The sequence below is a fragment of the Ovis canadensis genome, chromosome 5 (assembly GCF_042477335.2).
Source record: "Ovis canadensis isolate MfBH-ARS-UI-01 breed Bighorn chromosome 5, ARS-UI_OviCan_v2, whole genome shotgun sequence".
NCBI lineage: Eukaryota > Metazoa > Chordata > Mammalia > Artiodactyla > Bovidae > Ovis > Ovis canadensis.
The window spans coordinates 27,790,834-27,811,803 of record NC_091249.1 but is presented as its reverse complement, the minus strand read 5'-3'; the positions used below and the strand labels follow the sequence as shown (position 1 = coordinate 27,811,803).

Sequence of the window (20,970 nt, the reverse complement as noted above, 5' to 3'; positions counted from 1 at the left end):
GGTGGTTTCTTATAAATGAGCACCTACAGTACGATGCACATATTTACTCCTAAGTATTTACCCAGGAAAAATAAAACTGAAACCACTCACAAAAGAAAGGCTAGACCTGCAAAAATGGGTATGCAAATGTTCACAGGAGTTCTGTAATAGCTTTATTCATAATGGCCCCTAGCTTAAAGCAGCCCAATGGTCCATACCACAGAAGACTCCTCAGCAAGAAAAAGGAATGAATTATTATTGGAAAGTGCAACATCATGGATGAATTTTTTAAAAGGGAGAGGGAGAGAGGCTTTCCTGGTGGCTCAGTGGTAAAGAATTCGCCTGCCAATGCAAGAGACACAGGTTCGATCTCTGGTCAGGGAATACCCCACATGCTGTGAAGCAACAAAGCCTGTGTGCCTCAATTACTAAGCCTGTGTTCTAGAGCTGGGGAGCCACGACTACTGAGCCCACATGCCCCAACTACTGAAGCCTGTGCGCCTAGAACCTGTGTTGCACAGCAAGAGAAGCCACCACAATGAGAAACCCATGCACCACAACTGGGGCGTAGCTCCTGCTTGCCACAACTAGAGAAAAGTCTGCACAGCAAAGAAGACCCCGAACAACCAAAAATAAATAGATGAATAAAATTATATGTATACACAATACACACACACACAGATATAAAACCTTTATGCCCCAGTGAAAAGGGCCAGAGACTTCGCTATGAAGTCCTAGGACAGGCACAGCTAATCGACCTATGGCTACAAAACATGGACCAGAGGTGGCCTTTGTGGTTGTTAGTGACTGGCAGAAAGGGTCAAAGGGTGAGTCAGAAACAGGACTGCGGACTGCGGTTTACCAGGTGGGTTCAGTTCTTCACAGTTACTTGACATTTGCCCTTTCTTAATAGCTGTCACATTTTAAAAGTGGAAAATATCTCAGCAGTTTAAGAAAGAAGGAGGTGGCCCTGCAGATTAGTACAAGAGTGGACCTTAGTCAGTATAAGGCATGGTATTATGTACATGAAATCTTTATTACCTTTTTCCAGTTGGGGAAAGTGACCATATGAAGTCGCTCACTCAGGTCTGACTCTTTGCGATCCCATGGACTGTAACCTACCAGGCTCCTCTGTCCATGGGATTTTACAGGCACAAGTACTGGAGTGAGTTGCCATTGCCTTCTGCAGGGGATCCTCCCAACCCAGGGGTCAAACCCGGGTCTCCTGCATTGCAGGAGGACGCCTTACCGTCTGAGTCATTAGGGAAGCCTGGTGGAAAAGTGACAGGGGAAAGTGGCAGAGAGAGATTAATCCGTTTATGAAGTGTTTTGTTACTCCTTGCAACCATTGGAGAAGGAAATGGCAACCCACTCCAGTGTTCTTGCCTGGAAAATCCCAGGGATGGCGGAGCCTGGTGGGCTCTTATCTATGGGGTCGCACAGAGTCGGACACGACTAAAGCGACTTAGCAGCAGCAGCAGCAGCAGCAACCATTTTCCAGTAGCAGAAAATGACACAGAGAGGGTAAGTAATTTACCCACAGACACAAAGTTAGTGAGCCCTGAGCTGAACAAGAATTTCAGTCCACACACTCCACACCCCTCAGCTGTAACCCTGCAGAGTAGTTGGGGAGGGTTTCAGGTCCTATCAGAGAGTATAAATACCAAGTTATGTTTAGTATGGTATGTGGAGGAGAAAGAGATAGAGATACCTCAAACAGATACACATGAAATAGATTAATAACAGAATAGTAATAACAGAAAGAGATTTCAACAAGATAGAGGTTATCAGAAGGGTCAGGATGGGAGGGAGGAGGCAAAAGGGATTTTTTTCCTGATCTATCATTTGAAGTGTCCAGTCCAGTGGGATTAAGTATATTCACATGTTGCAACAACATTACCGCCATCCATTTCCTGAGCTCTTTTTTTCTTTTTTGAAATGGAAATTACCCTCCCCCACCTGATCCATAAGCAATAACTTCCCACCCACTTCAGCTGCCCTGGCACTCACCATTCTACTTTCTCTAAGAATTTGACTCCTTTTGCAACAGCCTGTAGGTGGAATCAGAAGGTATGAGATTTTATATGATATATATATGTATATATGTATATGTATGTATATATATATATGTATAAAACCACCATAGAAGTTTTTAAAATTATTTCATTTATTTACTTATTTATTTTGGCTGTGTGGGCTTGTGGCGAGCCAGGGTTTGCTCTTGTTTCACACATGGGGCTTCTCATTGTGGTGGGTTCTCATAGCTCCAGACTCTGGAGCACAGGCTCAATAGCCCTGGGACGCTGGATTAGTTGCTCTTCACATGTGGGGTCTTCCTGAATCAGGGATGGAACCCATGTCTCCTGCATTGGCAGGTGGATTCTTTACCACTGAGCCACCAGGGAAGCCCCACAATAAAAGTTTTTAAACAGATGTTTAAGAATATGGTGTGACACAGCTATGCTGGGAGAGCTGCAGGAGACTTGGGAAAGTGCAAGGGAGGAACCTGACCTAGATGGGGTTGGGGGAGAAGGTCAAGAAGGGCTTCTGAAGAGAAGACCTAAGAGCTGAGTGAGAACTAAGTGGAGAAAGCAAGATGGGTAGGCATCATGCATTAAGCTGTCATGGGCTAGAGGAAGACAAAGAAAGAGGGGAAATGAAATTAAGGACGTCAGTGTGTCTGAGTCTGTGAGTTCAAGCATGCTTTGTGGGAGAGGTCAACAGGGGTCAAACCTTACCATGCAGGACAGCTTGAGGGCAATGGGGAGCCATGGCTGATGCAAGGGTGAGGGAGGGCCAAAGAAGCTGTGAGTATCAGGGAGATCCCTTTAGTGCTGTGGATAAGGAGTTAAGGGGGTGACAGGGCAATGCTATGACAGACCTAAAAATGAGAGACATCACCATGCTGACAAAGATCCACATAGTTAAAGCTATGGTTCTTCCAGTAGTCACTTATGGATGTGAGAGTTGGACCATAAAGAAAGTTGAGCACCGAAGAACTGATGCTTTTAAACTGTGGTGCTGGAGAAGACTCTTAAGAGTCCCCTGGACAGCAAGGAGATTAAACCAGTCAATCCTAAAGGAAATCAACCCTGAATATTCATTGGAAGGACTGATCCTAAAGCTGAAGCTCTGATCCTTTGGCCACCTGATATGAAGAGCCGATCATTGGAAAGATCCTGATGCTGTGAAAGATTGAGGGCAGGAGGAGAAGGGGGTGACAGAGGATGAGATGGATGGATGGTATCACAGACTTAATGGACATGAGACTGAGCAAACTCTGGGAGAGAGCAGAGGACAGAGGAGCCTGGCATGCTGCTATCCACGGAGTCACAAAGAGTCAGACACAATTTAGTGACTGAACCACAAAGAGGCAGGATGCCCGTAGGCTTTTAGAAGGAACTGGGGCAGGGCCCCAGGCTCTGGGGACAGCGGAGGTTGCAGCTGCTGCAGGGTGGTTCGGCAAACAGAGCTGCTCTGTTCTCTGACTCCACTGAGGCTTTTGGGCTCATGAATTTTTCAGCCAAACAGACCTTGAGTTTCAGATTCCAGGGCGCTGGGCCCAGGCTTCTGGGTTCTGTTTACTGCCTGAAAACATCTGAGGGCCCTAGGAGATGGGCCCTTGCAAGGTTCAGTGATGCCCGGGCTGGGGCGAGGGCGTGACAAGTCCTCAGTCTACCAAGGTCACCTTCTGAGCAAGGGGCTGTGTGCTCAGTTGCTTCAGCTGCGACCCCATGGACCGCATCTCTCCAGGCTCCTCTGTCCATGGGATTTTCCTGCAAGAACACTGGAGCAAAGGGCTGGTAGGAGTGAAACCGATTGGTGATTGGTGTCGTTTGGGGCCGGGGGGCTCCGAAGAGCTCTGGTACCATGGTCCTTCACGTCTCACCATAGAAAGAATTCAGCAAGTGGCAAAGTGATAGATAAGGGATTTATTTATTAGAGTAGGATACCTGTGAGATTTACAAGCAGGTAGGTGAGGGGATGCCATGCCCTGAGAACTTAATGGGCTACAGTTTTTATGATCAAAGGAAAAGTGGGGACATGGAGAAGAATTTCTTCGTCTTTCTTGAGTAAATGTCATGCTTCTATCATCAGTTCGTCCTTCAGGTTGAGCAGGGGAGTTTTTTTTTGTCCCTACACGGTCAGGTCTGGCTTCCCAGGTGGCTCAGTGGTAAAGAATCCTCCTGCCAGTGCGGGAGATGTAAGACGTTCAATCCCTATGTCAGGAAGATCCCCTGGAGGAGGAAATGGCTACCCATCCCAGTATTGTTGACTGGAGAATCCCATGGACAGAGGACCCTGGCTGGCTACAGTCCATGGGTCCCAAAGAGTTGGACACAACTGACAACCGAGCATGCACACAAAGACAGGGTCAAGCTGGGTCCACAGATTTTTGTTTATTTGTGCAGAGAGCATGTCCTAGGGATAACTGACTTACTGAGCTCACTGGACAGGATGCCGGGCTCATGCCACCATTGTTTTATTGTTTGTGGGCATGTCTCGTCCTTCTGTTGCATAAGCAAGTTGTGTGGCTAAGCAAGCTCACCTGACTCTGTGGTTAAGCAAACCTGATTTTTTGAGTAATCATTAATTTACAGGGGTCTCCCCTATTTTTCTAATTATAATCCCCCAATGGAATTAGCTATTTAATCATCTACTTTGTCCCTTTGGCTTTCCAGTTGATGCTAGTGGTAGAGAGCCTGCCTGCCAATGTAGGCGACATAAGAGATGCAGGTTCAATCCTTAGGCCGGAAAGACTGACGAAGCATGCATGCACTTTGTCCCTTTTCTCTGCCCCTATCAGGTACAGAAAGGACAGCTTTCTTTTGGGCAGAGGTGACATAAAAGCTAGGGTGGGGCTTTGCAAGGGCTAGACTTTCCAGCTCTGTCTCTGCTGGCTGGGGTTGATTTTTGTACAAGTCATTCACTCTTCCTGAGCCTCAGTTTTCTTATCTGTCAAATGGCAACACCAGGTTCCTGAACTCAAAACATTCCCTCCCACTTGGAAGACTTTTAGGGTAGCCCCTGGGTGTGCACGAACGTGTGCTTAGACTCTCAGACGTGTCTGACTCTTTGCGACCCCATGGGCTGTAGCCCACAAAGCTCCTCTGTCCATGGGATTTCCCAGGCGTGAATACTGGAGGGGGTTGCCATTTCCTCCTCCATTCCCCTCCTCCAGGGGAATCTTCCCCACCCAGGGATGAACCTGCACTCCCATGCCTCCTGCATTGCAGGTGGATTTTTACCAACTGAGTCATAGAGGAAACCAGCACCTGGGTAAAGTGAGCACCACACAGGGGTTAGCTATTGTCAGTAACAGGAATGCTTGTGTGTTACACACAACAGAGCCACTGGATGAGGACTGGGACTCACAACTCAGGTTCCAATTCTGGCCCAGCTCTTGTGCGGCCTTGGGCAAGTGGCTTCAGTGCTCTGTGCCTCTGCTTCTTTCTCTGTGAGGGGACATGTGCCAGAAGCAGTGCATGGCTCTGACAGCAGTGGTCCTCCTCCTTTCCTCAAGTCCCCTGTGGGGACGCCCATCCCACCCTCAGGGGCTGATAAAGACCGGGCTGGGTTTGGCGGAGGAAGCACGATGCCTGGGAGAGCTGAATGTGGCCCCCTTGTGGCCTTGCAGGATTCTCCCTCCCTCTGAGGTTATTCAGCTGCTCAGCCGCGTCCTACTCTTTGCCACCCCATGGACAGCAGCACACTAGGCTTCCCTGTCCTTCACTATCTCCCAGAGTTTGCTCAGTCTCATGTCCATTGAGTCGGTGATGCCATCCAACCATCTCATCCTCTGTCACCCTCTTCTCCTGCCCTCAATCTTGCCCAGCATCAGGGTTTGTCTAATGAGTCAGCTCTTCACATCAGGTGGCCAAAGTATTGGAGCTTCAGCTTCAGGATCAGTCCTTCAAAAGAATATTCAGGCTGATTTCCTTTAGGATTGACTGGTTTGATCTCCTTGCTGTCCAAGGGACTCTCTGTAGAGCAAGATCACTCCAACCCGCCTGAGATTTATTTTCCCTCTCCTCTTCACCCCCAGCCTCACCTTCCCTACCAACAATTTTGGGGTGGAACCCAGGGTCTGCAATAGCTGATGAGTGGGGGTAGCATAGGTGGTGTGCCAGGCATTGAGTTATGCCCTGTAAGTCAGTGCTGTGCAGCCTGAGGAAGCGGCACTATGGCTTTTATACCCGTTTAAAAGAAGGGGAGACTGAGAAACAAGAGGTGCCATTATTAGCCCAATGCCTTACAGCCAACGGCAGAGTCAGGATTCAAACCCAGCCCCTGTAGCCTTACCTGCCATACAGTAAACAGTAATAACAGCAAATAATAGATAATAATAACATGATTGAGTGTTGGCTGTATCCTAGGCACAGTTCCAAGCATCACGTTGCATGTCATCACTCAGTCGAGCGAGCTGCACTCTAATCTTATTAGAAAAGAGCATTTTTTCTTTTATTGTGGTTTTTTTATTGTGTTTTATTTTTTCTTTTTGTCCTCTTCTTTTCAAGACTCAAATTTTTTTTTGGTGTATAGTTGATTTACAATATTGCGTTAGTTTCAGGTATACAACAAAGTGATTCAGTTATTCATATACATATATTCATTTTTTTTCAGATTTATTTCTCTTGTAGGTTATCACAGAATATTGAGTAAAGTTCCCTGTGTTAATCAGTAGGTCCTTGTTGGTTTTCTATTTTATATATAGTAGTGTGTGTATGTTAATCCCAAGTTCCTGATTTATCCCTCCCTATTTTTTTCTATTTTTTACTTATTTTATTCGTGTGTGTTTTAATTGAAGTATAGTTGATTTACAATATCATGTTAGTTTCAGGTGTACAGCACAGTGATCCAGTCATTTTATATATATATATATATATATATATATATATATATATAAAATTTCAGATTCTTTCCCCTTGTCGATTACTACAAAATATTGAATAAAGTTCCCTGTGTTATCCAGTAGGTTCTTGTGAGTTATAGGAAAGCACAGCTTTAACTACACTTCACAGATGTGCAAACTGAGGTCCAGGGAGGGGAAGCCAGGTGCCCGAGGCCCCCAGCTGGCTGCTTCCATACCCAGCACGAGATCCCAAGTGGCAGGCTCCAGAGCTCATGCCCTCAGCAAGCACACACAGCACCACCAACAGAAACAATATTAGCACCAGCTTTGTGCCAGGCTCTTCCATGGGACTTTCTCTTGGGTTGCCCCTGCTCTTAAGAGCATTCTGGAAATTCAGGGATGGGAAGCCCATGAAACCCTTAACACACTTAAGGGCTTGGCAAATAGTTGCTGCCAGTAATGTGAACTTTTCACGTCTCCATTTACCCTCAGCCCCTCAGACCTTTCTCGAATGTCAGCTCATTCTCTGATCTCCCTGCCGCACAGTCCCCCATTTGTCCTCCAATACACACAAACACATGCCAACTGCTTGCTTTCGGGGCGCCCATTCTCATCAGGAATCACTTTTTTTTTTTTTTTTTTTGGCTGCATCATGCAGCTTGTGGGATCCGAGTTCCCTGACCAGGGATAGAACCTAGGCCTTTGGCAACAAAGCACAAAGTCTTAACCAGTGAACCACCAGGGAAGTCCCAGGGATCACCTGTTTTGTTTTGTATTTTTTTCCAAGTTGTGTCTCTTGCTCTTCCTAGATAGAGAGCCTGGAGTGGCTTTGTCTGCATCACCTAGTGCCACAGGTGAAGTGAGAGTCACTCAGTTGTGTCCGACTCTTTGCAGCCCACGGACAGTCCATGGAATTCTCCACTCAATAAATACTCACTCACTGAGTGAACCGTTATCACCATAATAAAAGCAGCGTCCATACGTCCAGTCAAGCACATAGTAAGTGCTCAATAAATGTTGGTTGAGTGAATAATATAACAATTACAGTCATACTAAAGATAACCATTTATCTTTTCAACATTCTGCCATTGTTGTTCAGTCGCTTAGTCAAGTCTGATCCTTTGTGACCCTATGGACTGCAGCACGCTATCAGTATCTTAATGTCACATAGTAGGACCTTATAAATATTTTGGAGTGAATAAGAGTAATAATAGGGAATAGAAAAGATGTGCTCCATATATACAATGGAATACTACTCACCCATAAAAAAGTATGAAACTGCCATTTGTGGCACCATGGACTGACCTAGAGATGACCATATTAAATGAAGTAAGTCAGAGAGGGAAAGACAAATGGCATAAGATATCCCTTATACGTGGAAGCTAAAATATGACATAAATAAACACAAAACAGAAACAGACTCACATAGAGAATGGTGTTGCGGTTGCCAAGGGGAAGGAGGGGAGGGAGAGGAAATAGTGGGAGTTTGGGATTAGAAGCAAACTATTATATTTAGAATGGATAAACAACAAGTTCCTACTGTGCAGCACAGAGAGCTATATTCAATATCCTATGATAAACCATAATGGAAAGTATATGAAAAAGAATATATATAGTCTGAAAAAATATATATATATAACATATAAAGCTGAATCACTTTGCTGTAGAGCAGAAATTAACACAACATTGTCATCAACTCTACTTCAATAGAATAAAAATTTTTAGAAAGAAAAACATTAGGGACTTCCCTGGCAGTCCAGTGGTTATGACCCTGCACTTCCAGTGCAGGGGCTGAGAGTTCAATCTTTGACCAGGGAACTAAGATCCCACATGCTTTGCGATGCAGTCAAAATAAATAAATAAAAAAATTAAAAAAAAATAACATTAGAGTGTCCATCAACAGATGAATGAATACAGAAGATGTGATATATATACAATGGAATACTATTTAGCAGTAAGAAAAGAATGAAATTTTGCCATTTGCAGCAATATGTATGGACTTGGAAGGCATTAGGCTAAGTGAAAGAAGTCAGACAGCGAAAGACAAATACTGTATAATATCACTTATATGTAGAATCTGAAAAATACAACAAACCAATGAATATAACAAAAAAGGCAGCAGACTCACAGATACAGAGAACGAATTAGTGGTTACCAGAGGGTAGGGGAGAGGCAACATAGAGTGAAAGGGGAGCCACAAACCAGTGGGCGAAAGATAAGTCACAAGGATGTATTGTACAACACAGGAAATAGAGCCAATATTTTGTAATAACTGTAAATGGAATGAAAGTGTTAGTTGCTGAGTCCTGTCTGACTCTTTGCAACCCTATGGACTGCAGCCCACCAGGTTCCCCTGTCCATGGGATCCTCCAGGCAAGATACTGGAGTGGGCTGTCACTCCCTTCTCCAGGGCATCTTCCCGACCCAGGGATTGAATCCGGGTCTCTCACAGTGCAGGCAGATTCTTTACCGTCTGAGCCACCAGGGAGTGTGACCTTGAGAAACTGTATAAAAATTTAAAAGTTAAAAAAAAGTTTTGAAAGAATAACATTAGGAATAACAATAAAAACTACTTGGGGAACTCCCTGCTGGTCCAGTGGTTAAACCTCTGTGCTTCCACTGCAGGGGGAATGGGTTCGATTCCTGATCAGGGAACTAAGATCCCACTTGGCCCACCAAAAAAAAAAAAAAAAGGCAGCTACGTTTTTCTTGCTGAGAGTGTAACTCATAGTTCTTGTCACTGAACGAAAGAATACATTAATTAGCAAATATTTATGGCATGTATTAATTAATAAATTACACACACATCGAGCACCCAGCACTGGGCCCTGGGGACACAGACATGAAAAGGACTAAGTCCCTGCTCTATTGGGGTGGACGTGCGTGTGGGAAAGACCGAAGAAACAAGATGAGTGGATGGGTGGATGGATGAATGGTTGGGTGGGTGGATGGATGAATGGATGGAAGGATAGATATTCGGTTCCTTGGAGGGAGAATCGGTTGGTCTGGGGTCTCCGCCCATTCTCACTCCAGGGCGCAAAGGGAAAGTGAGGCGGGGCAGTTGTCACATCTTAAGCTCCGCCCCGCCCCGCCCCCGCAGCGTCTTCCCGTCGGCCGACGGCGCCGCTCACCTGGTGGCCCTCCCCTTTAAGACGCGCTCACCTGGGTCCTCACCTGCGCGCGGGTGCTTCCGCAGGAAGAAGGAAGCGGCGACACCGTCGCCTCCCGGCGCTCCCTCCCCACCCCCCAGGTCCGCCGGCCGCCACCATGTCCGCCTCGGCTGTCTTCATCCTCGACGTCAAGGGCAAGGTGAGGCTGGGTGCAGGGAGTGGGAGGCCGACAGGTGAAGGTTGCTCCCTCTCGGACCCAGGGGGCGGCCCCTCCTTGCAGGCAGCGAGGCCCCGGAAAGCTCTGGGAGCGTGGGAACACCCCTCCCCCAATTCCTGGGACTCCCGCCTCGAACCCCACCTCCACTTTTACTAGCGGCGTGTCTGAGGCAAGGGGCTTCCCCTCTCTGAGCCTCAGTCTCCCTGTCTGTACAAATGGGAATAACAGAGGTCCCCACCCAAGAAGAATTAATACAGCCGTATGCAGCGTGTACCACTTAGTACAGTGACCCTGCTGCAAACATTAGGCGTTCAAGCAATTGAAATTATTATTTCTATCACCGTCGTCATCCACTGTACTGATATTTGGGGAAGAAAGCCGCGGCAGAAGACCATACTTCCCCTGTGGGGCTGCCTTGTCTCTTTCTGGCGCCCCCTCCCATTCATTTTGTTCTGTCTGGGGTGGGTTGCCCTGACCTCAAGGAGATCTTCAGGGCCCAGGGGTCGAACCTGCATCTCTTTGGTCTCCTGCATTGCCAGGTGGGTTCTTTACCAGTAATGCCACCTGGGAAACCCAGCAATAGTAACGGTGGTGATGAGAATAATATTCTTGATAATAAACATAGTAAGGGCTAAGATGCGTGAGCACCGGCTGGGTACCCGCTTCCTTCTAAACACTGGACTGAACAACTCCCTTACGTAAATATTATTAAAATTAACCACTTACTGCCTGCCAGGCAGAGCTATATGAGCTATGAGTGATAAATGGATATAATCATCTTTCTTTTCTTTTTTCCTCTCTCTTTCTTTTCTCTCATCACCCCTACCCCGCTGATTTGATGCCTCTGAAACCTTGCTCAAGAGCAGGAATTCTGGAGCCAGGGCGTGTTGGCTCAATTCCCAGCTTCCTTGCTGGCTATGGACCGGGTCCATGCCTCAGTTTCTCCATGTGTAAAATGGAGATGGTGAGACCGCCTACCTCACAGGGTTGTGGTGACAACAAGTAAGCAGACGTCCAGGTTTAGCAGAGCACGGCTGAGGTGTCCTTGAGGGCTCTAGACGCTCTGGCTGCTACTGCCACGAGCCCATTCTGCAGAGGAGGAAACCGACATGCCGAGAGTCAGAGCCTTGTCCATGTCCCCTCAACCAGCAAGTAGGGTCAGAACCTGGCACTCTGATGCCCCTGGGGGGAAGGTCCCTGGATCCCAGCAATGACCAGACCTTCTCTGCTCATCTTCAGCCCCTGATCAGCCGCAACTACAAGGGTGATGTGGCCATGAGCGAGATCGATCACTTCATGCCTCTGCTCATGCAGCGGGAGGAGGAAGGCGCCCTGACCCCACTGCTGAGTCACGGACGGGTCCACTTCCTGTGGATCAAATACAGCAACCTTTACTGTATCCAGCCACGGGTGGGTCCCTGGCGGCCTGGGCATCTCAGGCCCAGAGATGATGGGCTGGGACGAGAGGTGCGCGACATAGCAGTGGCTCAGGTTGGAGAGTGGGAGCGGACAGGGTGGCGTTTCCGGGTCTACGCTCCATTGGAACTCTCCAAAATGCTGCCTTTCCTTAACCTCGCTGCCTGCAGTGGTGGCCACCACATTGAAGAATGCCAACGCCTCCCTCGTGTATTCCTTCCTCTACAAGATAGTGGAGGTAGGTTCTGGCCTTCTATTGGTCGGCTCGTCTGTCTGTCCACCTGTCTTGCCCGCCTCTTTCGGGATCCGTCCCACCTAGAAAGCCTTCCCTGACTTCCCAGGGGGTGCGGCCATCAAAGTGGGTGCCACCATTACTCTGTTCTCATCAGCTGTTGTGAGATCAACTCTCCCTATTGGGCAGGAAGCAAGGAAGTCTTCGAGATGGTGTACTGCTCAAATCTGAACCCGAGGATACTGGGTTCCAGACCCAGCTCCGCTGCTTACTGGCTGCGTGACCTTGGACAAGTTACTTCTCTCTGTGCCTCTAACCTGGGTTTAATCCAGATGGTCCAGTGGTTAAGACCCCATACTTCTACTGCAAGGGGCTTGAATTCCCTGATCAAGAAATTAGAATCCCACATGCTGCAAGGTACAACTGGAAAAAAAAAAAAAAAATACTATAAGCCAGGTTTAGCCCTGCCTCGGAGTTGTTGTAGAAAATAATTCAATCCAATTCATACCTCTAGAGCACTGAAAACAGTGCTTAGTATACAGTAAGTGCTTAATAAAGGTTTGGTATTATTGTTAGCATTACCACTAATGTCCTATCATATGATCCCATAGTAATCTTTTGAGCACTTGCTATGTCATTCTCAATGATTGAGCAAGTACTTTTTTTTTTAACTGCTCAGAATTTTATTTGGTAAACAAACGATAGTATACCCCCAAGATGTGAGGGCAGGCTGACCCTGAAGAAGTGTCTGAGAAAGTACTTTTTTTTTTTTTTGTCACTTCCTGGCTTACAGGAGGTTAGTTCCCTGACCAGGGATTGAACTCATGCTCTTGGCAGTGAAAGGGTTGAGTCCTAACCACTGCACTGCCGGGGAATTCCCAGAGGGATTTTTGGGATACTTTTCAACAAATAAAGAGATCTGTATTGATTTTTCTCCTCTCTGCCAGGCAGAGGAGGGACACACAGCTGTGTATAAGGCAGGCACGGTTCTGGCCTGTGCTCAGGAGTTAAAGGGCATGAAGGATATTCAAGGGGACATTGTTTTAACCAGTGACTGGGTAGGTGCTAGTCTCACCCTGATACTCACAGGGGTCAAGGGATAGTGGTGGCTTCACCAAGGAGTAAGGCCTGTCACAAGGAGCCTGTGTGAGAGTATCCTGAGGCAGTGAGCATAGCATGTGCAAAGGCCCTGAGGTGGAAACAGGAAAGAGGCCACAGAAGCTGGAGCAGGATGAGGGATGGGGTTTCCAGTGTTGGGTGCATGACAGATTCTCTGCTAAGGAGATACTTGCTAATTCCCAGGGGCTCCCGTCTGGGGGGGGGGTCCCCCAAGTCCCAAGGGCCCCTGGATGGAATTCAAGGAATCCAAGAACTTAGATGTATTTCTGTGTAGTGTAACAGTTTTCCTTTGCCATCTTGTGGGGTTATTTTGACCATGCTGCATGGCTTGGCTTGTGGGATCTTAGTTCCCCAACCAGGGATTGAACCTGGGCCCTCAGCAGTGGAAGCGTGGAGTCCTACCCACTGGAGTGCCAGAGAATTCCCATATTGTGTCTTTTGTTTTTTGTCTGTGTGTATATCTTTTATTTCATGCATTTACAAACCTTATTCTGAGGTGGGTCCATTAACATCACCAGATATACGGCAATCCCATGATTCACACACACACACAAAATTCTGAGTCCTTCTAATCCCTCTTCCAGGAAGTCTTCTTGGACCTCCCTGCCTCTGGGTTCCTACTTCACTTGTTTTCCTCATTATTGCACTCTACACGTTGGATAATATTAGTTCCACTACCTACCTGTCCATTCCCCCTCAAGACTGTTCCAGGAGGGCAGAGACCTTGTTGGCTTTGTTCACCGTTAATATCCTGACACTGGTACACAGTAGGTACTCAATAGTTGCCTATTGGGTGGCTGGCTGGATGAGTGGGAACCCAGCCCAAGAGTTGCACCAGCCGCATCTCTGTGGGTGTTGGTCTCCTCCCACCCCCAGGTATTCTCTGAATACTTCAAGGAGCTGGAGGAGGAGAGTATCCGAGACAACTTTGTCATCGTCTACGAACTGCTGGATGAGCTCATGGACTTTGGCTTCCCACAGACCACAGACAGCAAGATCCTGCAGGAGTGAGTGGGCCGGGGGTCAGCCACAGTGTGGGCCATGGGTGGAAGAAACCTGGGGAGGGTCAGGGAAGTATCCTTGGGTCTATCTGCTCATCTCCCGGCCCCCCCGCCAGGTACATCACGCAGCAGGGCAACAAGCTGGAGACGGGCAAGTCACGAGTGCCACCCACAGTCACCAATGCTGTGTCCTGGCGCTCGGAGGGCATTAAGTACAAGAAGAATGAGGTCTTCATCGATGTCATAGAGTCCGTTAACCTGCTGGTGAGCCTCCACACCTCTGCCCCACCCTCGCTACAGCCAAGGGCCAGGAGAGGGAGCCCTATGCTTGTTAACCGCCTCCCACATCACCAGCGTTTGCATCCTCAGGTCAATGCCAACGGCAGTGTCCTGCTGAGCGAGATCGTGGGCACTATCAAGCTCAAGGTGTTTCTGTCGGGAATGCCAGAGCTGCGGCTGGGCCTCAACGACCGTGTACTCTTCGAGCTCACTGGCCGTAAGTTTCTGGAAGGGGGCGCGAGGGGGAGCCTGAGACCTCGCCTCATCTGGGGTGGGTGGTATCCGGAGACCTGCAGTCAATTCTGAAATAGTACTCGCCTGTCCTCTACTGGTCTTGACCAGTACTGCAGCTGCTCGTGCCTTAATGCAAACAACTCTGCTTCATTATTGAGTGCCAGGCACAAGGACATGGCAGAAAAGAAAAAATAATCTCTGCCCTCACGGAGCTGACGTTCTAGTGGGAGTAGGAGACAGAATAGCATTACATTTCTTCCCTGGTGGCTCAGACAATAAAGACTCTGCCTGCAATGCAGGAGACCTGGGTTCGATCCCTGGGTTGGGAAGATCCCCTGGAGAAGGGAATGGCTACCCACGCTAGTATTCTTGCCTGGAGAATTCCATGGAGGAGCCTAGTGGGCTACAGTCCATGGATCACAGAGATTCAGACACAACTGAGCGACTAACACCCACAGGATAACATCCTGACAGCAAGGGCCTGATTCCCTGGGGATCCCAGCTCTGTTCCTGGCCAGCTGGGTGACCCCGGGTGAGTTACTCATCCTCTCTAGGCCTCAGTTTCTTCATCTGTAATATGGGGGTGATCGTAGCAGTAGACAGGGAAGGTAAGGATAAGGACCCTGCCCTGGGCTCCAGTGTCACCCCGCTAACTCGGCTCTGAGTTTCAGGGAGCAAGAACAAGTCTGTGGAACTGGAGGATGTGAAATTTCACCAGTGCGTGCGGCTCTCTCGCTTTGACAATGACCGCACCATCTCCTTCATCCCGCCCGATGGTGACTTTGAGCTCATGTCCTACCGCCTTAGCACGCAGGTGAGGCAGGGTCAAGCCCCTGGCTGGGGGCAAGGGTTGACCCCAGAGCCTTGGAGAACTCCCTCTTCCTCTGTCTGCAGGTCAAGCCACTGATCTGGATTGAATCTGTCATTGAGAAATTCTCACACAGCCGTGTGGAGATCATGGTCAAGGTGGGCCCCCAGGGTAATAATTACAGTGCTCAGATCACCCCTCCTACCCTTTCAGCAGTCTAACCATATCTCCCACCTCCCTCCCCAATCATCACGTCCTTCCAGCCACGCAGGTCTCCTGGCTGGTTCTCAAACATGCCAGGCATGGTCCCTGATTATCCCCTCTCCCTGGAGCACTCTGCCCCCAGCCACCCAGATATCCCCCTGGCTCTTCCCTCGCCTCCTTCAGTTCTTTGCTTCAGTGTCACCTCCTCAGAGGAGCCTTCTCTGATTTCTCCACCTCCCTTCTTTGCTCTGTTTTCTTCTCTTATTACTGAACCACCATTGTGTAACGCATGATCTGTTTTACTTAATTTACTTAAAAAATATACATTCATACTACTTTATAAATTTACATTTACATTGAAATTTACTTTGTATGAATTTACATTTATATTCATATATGTATATAAACCATAGAGTGTGTTAAAGATCAATGTTATCATTGTCATACCATATCATCATATCATACCATGCAGCTTAATTGAACGTGCCTGGCTCAACCAGCACCTCTAAACCCCCACCTGCCCCTTGCCCGACCATGGCTCCCCCCACCCTTGCCCACAGGTGGTCACAATTTGGAATTCCATGTAAATCGTTTCTTTGCTTTTGTTTGTAATTTTGCCACCGTCATCTGTAAGCACAAATACTTCATTCTGCCAGTCTCTGACCTTTATATCCGTGAACTCTTGCTGTATGACTTTTTTGTATAATTTGCCTTCTTTGTGTAATGTCGACTTTTAAGAGGAATCCCAGGACCTGCAGCGCAGGGCATCCGTTTTGGTGCCTGTAGACTATTCCACCAGGAGAATCTTCTGTCCTGTGTTTTGCATGTGTGGTTTTCATTTCTTGGCTTCTCTGGTTCACATTGCCATGGATAGCCCTGTGCATGTCCCCAGTCCCCCAAACAAGAGCTTCTCCAGAACATATAATTAGTCCCTCCCCACCCTTAAAAGTTTTTTTTTCCCAGTCTCTTTTTTTAATTAAAAAAGTTGGGGGGATGGTAGAGGACACGCCATACTGCATGTGGGATTTTAGTTCCCTGACCAGGGATTTAACTTGGGCCCTGTGCATCGGGAGTGCAGAGTATTAGCCACTGGACCACCGGGGAAGTCCTTAGCCCCCTTTACAGATGGGGAAAGAGGCCCAGAAGCACTAAGATGTCATTCATCTAGGAAGGGAGGGGTCACGTTGAACTTGGGGCTGCCTGGCTCAAGAGTCTGTGTTCTCAGATTTAACTTTGCTCCCCAGTCTTAGAGTCTCAGGGGAACCGGTTCATGATGTGGACAGTCACTGGTGGTGGGGGAATGGTGTTGGTGCTCCCCAAAGTCCCTGTCTCTATAGTCAGGGAGAGGAGAAGGGGCCACTAAAGCTGGTGCCCTCCTGGGACTTCCATGCTGGCCCAGCAATTAAGACTCTGAAATTCCAGTGGAGAAGGCCCGGGATTTGATCCCTGGTCAGAGAGCTAGATCCCACAGGCTGCAACTAAGCCCCAGCACAGCCAAATAAATACTAAAAAGTTGGTGCCTTTCAGAAAGAACATCCCCTGCCCTGTTTGCCTCCAGGTCCTCTGGGCCAATCCTGCCTCTCATATATCCCCACCCCCTGGCACCAGATGATTAAGAGCAGCTATCATGGTGCTAGCTACTGCACATGGACACTTAGAGTCCTTGTGTTAAAAGCTTGCCCATGTCAAAATGGATCTGGATCTAGCTATAATGTAATAACGTATTATCTGCAAGGAGAGCATGTGAGGATTGAGAACACAGGCTCAAGTCAAATCTCTGTGCTGTGCCGGCTACCAGCTACACAACGCAAGCAAAGTGCTCTTTCTCTCTGGGCCTCAGTTTCTTCATCTGTAAAATGGAACTTTGGAATGGCTCCTACTTTAGAAAATTGGTGAGAGGGTTAAGTACTTGGCACAGGGCCTTGCACATGGTAGGGGCTCCGTAGATGCCAGCTTTCAAATGAAAACTCGGAAATTCCCTGGTGATCTCTTGGTTAGGACTCTGAGTTTCCACTACTGGGGACATGGGTTCGGTCCCAGACTGGGGAACTAAGATTCTGCACGTTGCAGCACTGCCAAAAAAAAAAAAAGAAAATTCTGATAGACTGAGGGTCCCATCCTGGCTTTGCAGGTGTGAGTGTGTGAGTCTTGACCTGGAGCCTTTATTATCTTGTCTGTGAAATGGGCTGAGGTGAGCCTGCCCTAGGAGCTGTTCAAATGAGGGATTACATTTTGAAGCAGGAAAAGGTATATGATACTTTCCAAATGGAAGGCACCAAAAGCAGAACCGCTGGGGTCTCTTGTGGGCGTGACTCTGCCCCTTGTTGGCTGTGTGTCTCCAGAGAAACGCCTTAATTTCTCTGTGCCTCTGTTCCCTCGTCTGGAAAATGGACAGGATCGTGGTCCCACTTCTAGGCTCTTGATGAAAGGGCTTGGTCTCCATTTGCATGAATGCACTCTTCACACCCCACGTTCCCTCCACCGACAGGCCAAGGGGCAGTTTAAAAAGCAATCGGTGGCTAACGGCGTAGAGATATCTGTGCCCGTCCCCAGCGATGCCGACTCCCCTCGCTTCAAGACCAGTGTGGGCAGCGCCAAGTATGTACCAGAGAAGAACATGGTTATTTGGAGTATCAAGTCTTTCCCGGTGAGCCTCGGGGATGGGCCGGGGAACTGGGGGGGGGGCCCTTGATGATGGAGGGCGAAGTAGAGAATAAATCAGAGCCACGTATGCATGCACGTGGCTGTCCTTTGCAGATGATAAAACTGGATGATGGTTAAGCTCTCCGCATGGTTAAGCTCTCCTTGTCCTAGGTCTTGAGGAAACCAGCCCTGGGTTCAGATTCCTCACCCTTGTTTCTCTGAGCTTCCCAGCCTTGGGGACCCTACTTCCCCTCATGAAGCCTCAGTGTGTTCATCTGTGAAATAGACAGGATCATGCTACCCACATCCTTGGGCTGCTGGAGGATTTGGTCTCTCTTTGGGATCTTGGTTGGGGATGTTCGTCGGCCCCTGGAAAATGGGAGATGATCACCAGAAGGCCCCCAACTAGGCTTTGCTATCAGAAGCTTCGTCTGTGAGTTTTGGCCAGGAGACTTTACTTTCTGGTCTGTCAAATGGGCTGAGAGCAAAGCCTGCCCCCAGGGGGCTGCCATGAGGAGTGGTCTGGGGTATAGGGGCCCTCAATGTGTCTGATAACTCCCATGTTCCCTCAGGGGGGCAAGGAGTACCTGATGCGCGCCCACTTTGGCCTCCCCAGCGTGGAGAAGGAGGAAGTAGAGGGCCGGCCCCCCATTGGGGTGAAGTTTGAGATCCCCTATTTCACTGTCTCTGGGATCCAGGTGAGGGAAGGGGGCAGGGTGGTTCCTCTTCTTGACCTTGGTGGGTCCCCCTTACTCTCATCTCTTGGCTTGGACCACCTCCGTTCCCTGGCTTGTCTCATCTCCTCCTTTATAATCATTCTTGTTTTTTCCTGGAACAGTGTTGCTTTTTCTTTAAACAAACATTTTAATGTCAACTTTTGGGTGCGCTGGGTTTTCGTTGTTGTGTGTGAGCTTTCTCTAGTTTCAGTGAGTCGGGGCTATTTTTTTAAATTGCGGTGGCTTCTCTTGTTGCAAAGCATGGGTTCTAGAGCCCGAGGGTTTGAGTAGTTGCAGAATGCAGGCTCAGTAGTTGCAGAGCACAGGCTTAGTTGTTCCTTGGCATGTGGGATCTTCCTGGACCAAGGAAGATCCCACATGTCGCACATCCCCCAAACCCAAGTCCCCTGCATTGGCAGGCAGATTCTGTTTTTCAAAAATGATTTTATTTTATTTTTGGCTGGGCTGGGTCTTCACTGCTGCACGGACTTTTCTCTAGTCGTAGTGTGTGGGCTGCTCACCGGTGGCTTCTCTCGTGGAGCGCGGGTTCTAGGTGCACAGGCTTCAGCAGTTGCAGCACGTGGCCTCACTAATTGCGGCTCCTGGGCTCTAGGGCACAGACTCAGTAGTTGTGGCGCATGGGCTTAGATGACCCAGGGCATGTGGGATCCTCCCAGATCGGGGATTGAACCCGAGTCTCCTGTGTTGGCAGGCAGATTCTTAACACTGAGCCACCAGGGAAGTCTCACAGTGTTGCTTTTTCTGCTCTCAGCCTGGGTCCCCTTCCCCTCCCCCCTGGCTTTGCCCTGTGCCTAAACTGCATTGGGTCAATTCTCTTAGGACGTGCCATCTTTCCCACTGTCCTGGACCACCTGATCTCCCCACACACATACACTGTCCTGGTCACATCTTTGTCCTGAGCCTTGTTACTTCATTCCTCCCAGGCTGTGCTTTCTTATTCCCGGAAGTTGTGTTATTTATGTTCCCCTGGCCCCAGCCTGCTCTGTCCCCCCTACCCTGGGCCACCTCCTTTCATCCCTTTCCAGGTCCGATACATGAAGATCATTGAGAAGAGTGGTTACCAGGCCCTGCCCTGGGTCCGCTATATCACCCAGAGTGGCGGTAAGGTGGCCCGGCTCCCTGAGATGACAGGGACAAGGAGATGAATGGGCATGGTCTTGGGGCTTTGAAACATCTTGTCTCAGAGAGCTCCAAAACCGACAGGCGTGGCCCTCAGGTCTATCCTATCTTTGTCAGTGTGCCCTCCCGAGTCTCGGTTTGCCTATCTTTAAAATGGGGACAGTTGCCAGTTCCAGGGTGGTGGTGGTGGGGTTTGGATAAGCAACTGAACACACAGCAGCCCCGTCTGTTGCCTGGAGACAGGCATGTTGCTGTGGTTACAGTCGCCATGTTTGAGCCCATCCTTAGCCCTGTTACAAACTTGTGGGGTTGATCATGAGCACTGGGGAAGGGGATGGGTTGTGGGTGGGGGTGCTGTCCTGTCTCCTTCCCCCAATTCTGAGATGGTCCCTGCTCATTGTTTCCCTACAGATTATCAACTTCGTACCAGCTAGAAGGGAGAAGTGGGGGCCTGAACCTGGGCTGTCTTCTCCCCAGGCCCCACTGCAGCCTCCACTAAAGAAGGAGGGAAGACGGGGTGTGTGTGTGTGAGGGCAGCTCTTGAATTACTGGTTTGTTACTCCCAGCACCTGACTTGCTCCTACCCATTTCCTTTACTGGTAGGCTGGGAGTGATAATCTCCAGCTCTCAGACTCTCACCCCTCCCCCTCCCCCAGTTTTATATGAAGAAATAGAAGAGGGGCTTGAAGTCCCCTTCATGAGTGCCTTTTTGCAGTGACCTGCCTTAGGAGGCGTGGGGAGTCCCTCCTCCACTGCTGCTGAGCCCAGAGGCCCCACTGGCCCATTTCTGAGTTTTAGGATGGCATTAAAAAGATGAATCTAGCTGCTGTTATGTACTTTTTGGCTGGGGGCTGGGGATGTCAGAGGTGCCCCTGGGGTGCTGGGAAAAGAGTGGGCAACATATCCATTTCTCAGCCCTGGTCATCTCTCAGCTGGGCCCTCGCAATTGCTCCCACCTTGGTCTCCCAGGCTCTGGGCTTCCCTCTCCCATGACAGCCAGTTCCCATCATAGCCACCAG

The 20,970-nt window shown here is 48.8% G+C and overlaps 1 protein-coding gene across 4 annotated transcripts; it reads left to right on the top strand.

The window, feature by feature from the left end:
* Positions 1–1,294: 1,294 nt before the first annotated feature.
* AP1M2 (adaptor related protein complex 1 subunit mu 2) lies at positions 1,295–20,773 on the top strand. 4 transcript variants are annotated; one of them, XM_069591079.1, is made up of 14 exons: positions 1,295–1,503; positions 7,642–7,831; positions 9,933–10,141; positions 11,399–11,555; positions 11,746–11,813; positions 13,803–13,933; positions 14,044–14,191; positions 14,297–14,423; positions 15,112–15,254; positions 15,335–15,406; positions 17,941–18,099; positions 18,668–18,793; positions 19,858–19,933; positions 20,363–20,773. In XM_069591079.1, exons 3-14 carry the CDS (start codon positions 10,100–10,102, stop codon positions 20,383–20,385), a joined length of 1,272 nt encoding a protein of 423 aa, XP_069447180.1. In that variant the 5' UTR covers positions 1,295–1,503; positions 7,642–7,831; positions 9,933–10,099; the 3' UTR covers positions 20,386–20,773. The 4 variants fall into 4 exon arrangements, with proteins under 4 accessions (XP_069447180.1, XP_069447179.1, XP_069447181.1 ...); XM_069591078.1 differs by having other exon boundaries at positions 1,311–1,503; positions 15,106–15,254; XM_069591080.1 differs by lacking the exon at positions 7,642–7,831 and having other exon boundaries at positions 1,330–1,503.
* Positions 20,774–20,970: the final 197 nt, after the last annotated feature.

Coding starts and splice junctions, on each gene's coding strand:
- AP1M2 (XM_069591078.1), top strand. CDS start 10,100: ATGTCCGCCTCGGCTGTCTTCATCCTCGACGTCAAGGGCAAG. Junction 14,424..15,105: donor ACTCTTCGAGCTCACTGGCC/GTAAGTTTCTGG, acceptor CTCGGCTCTGAG/TTTCAGGGAGCAAGAACAAG. Junction 18,794..19,857: donor TCACTGTCTCTGGGATCCAG/GTGAGGGAAGGG, acceptor ATCCCTTTCCAG/GTCCGATACATGAAGATCAT.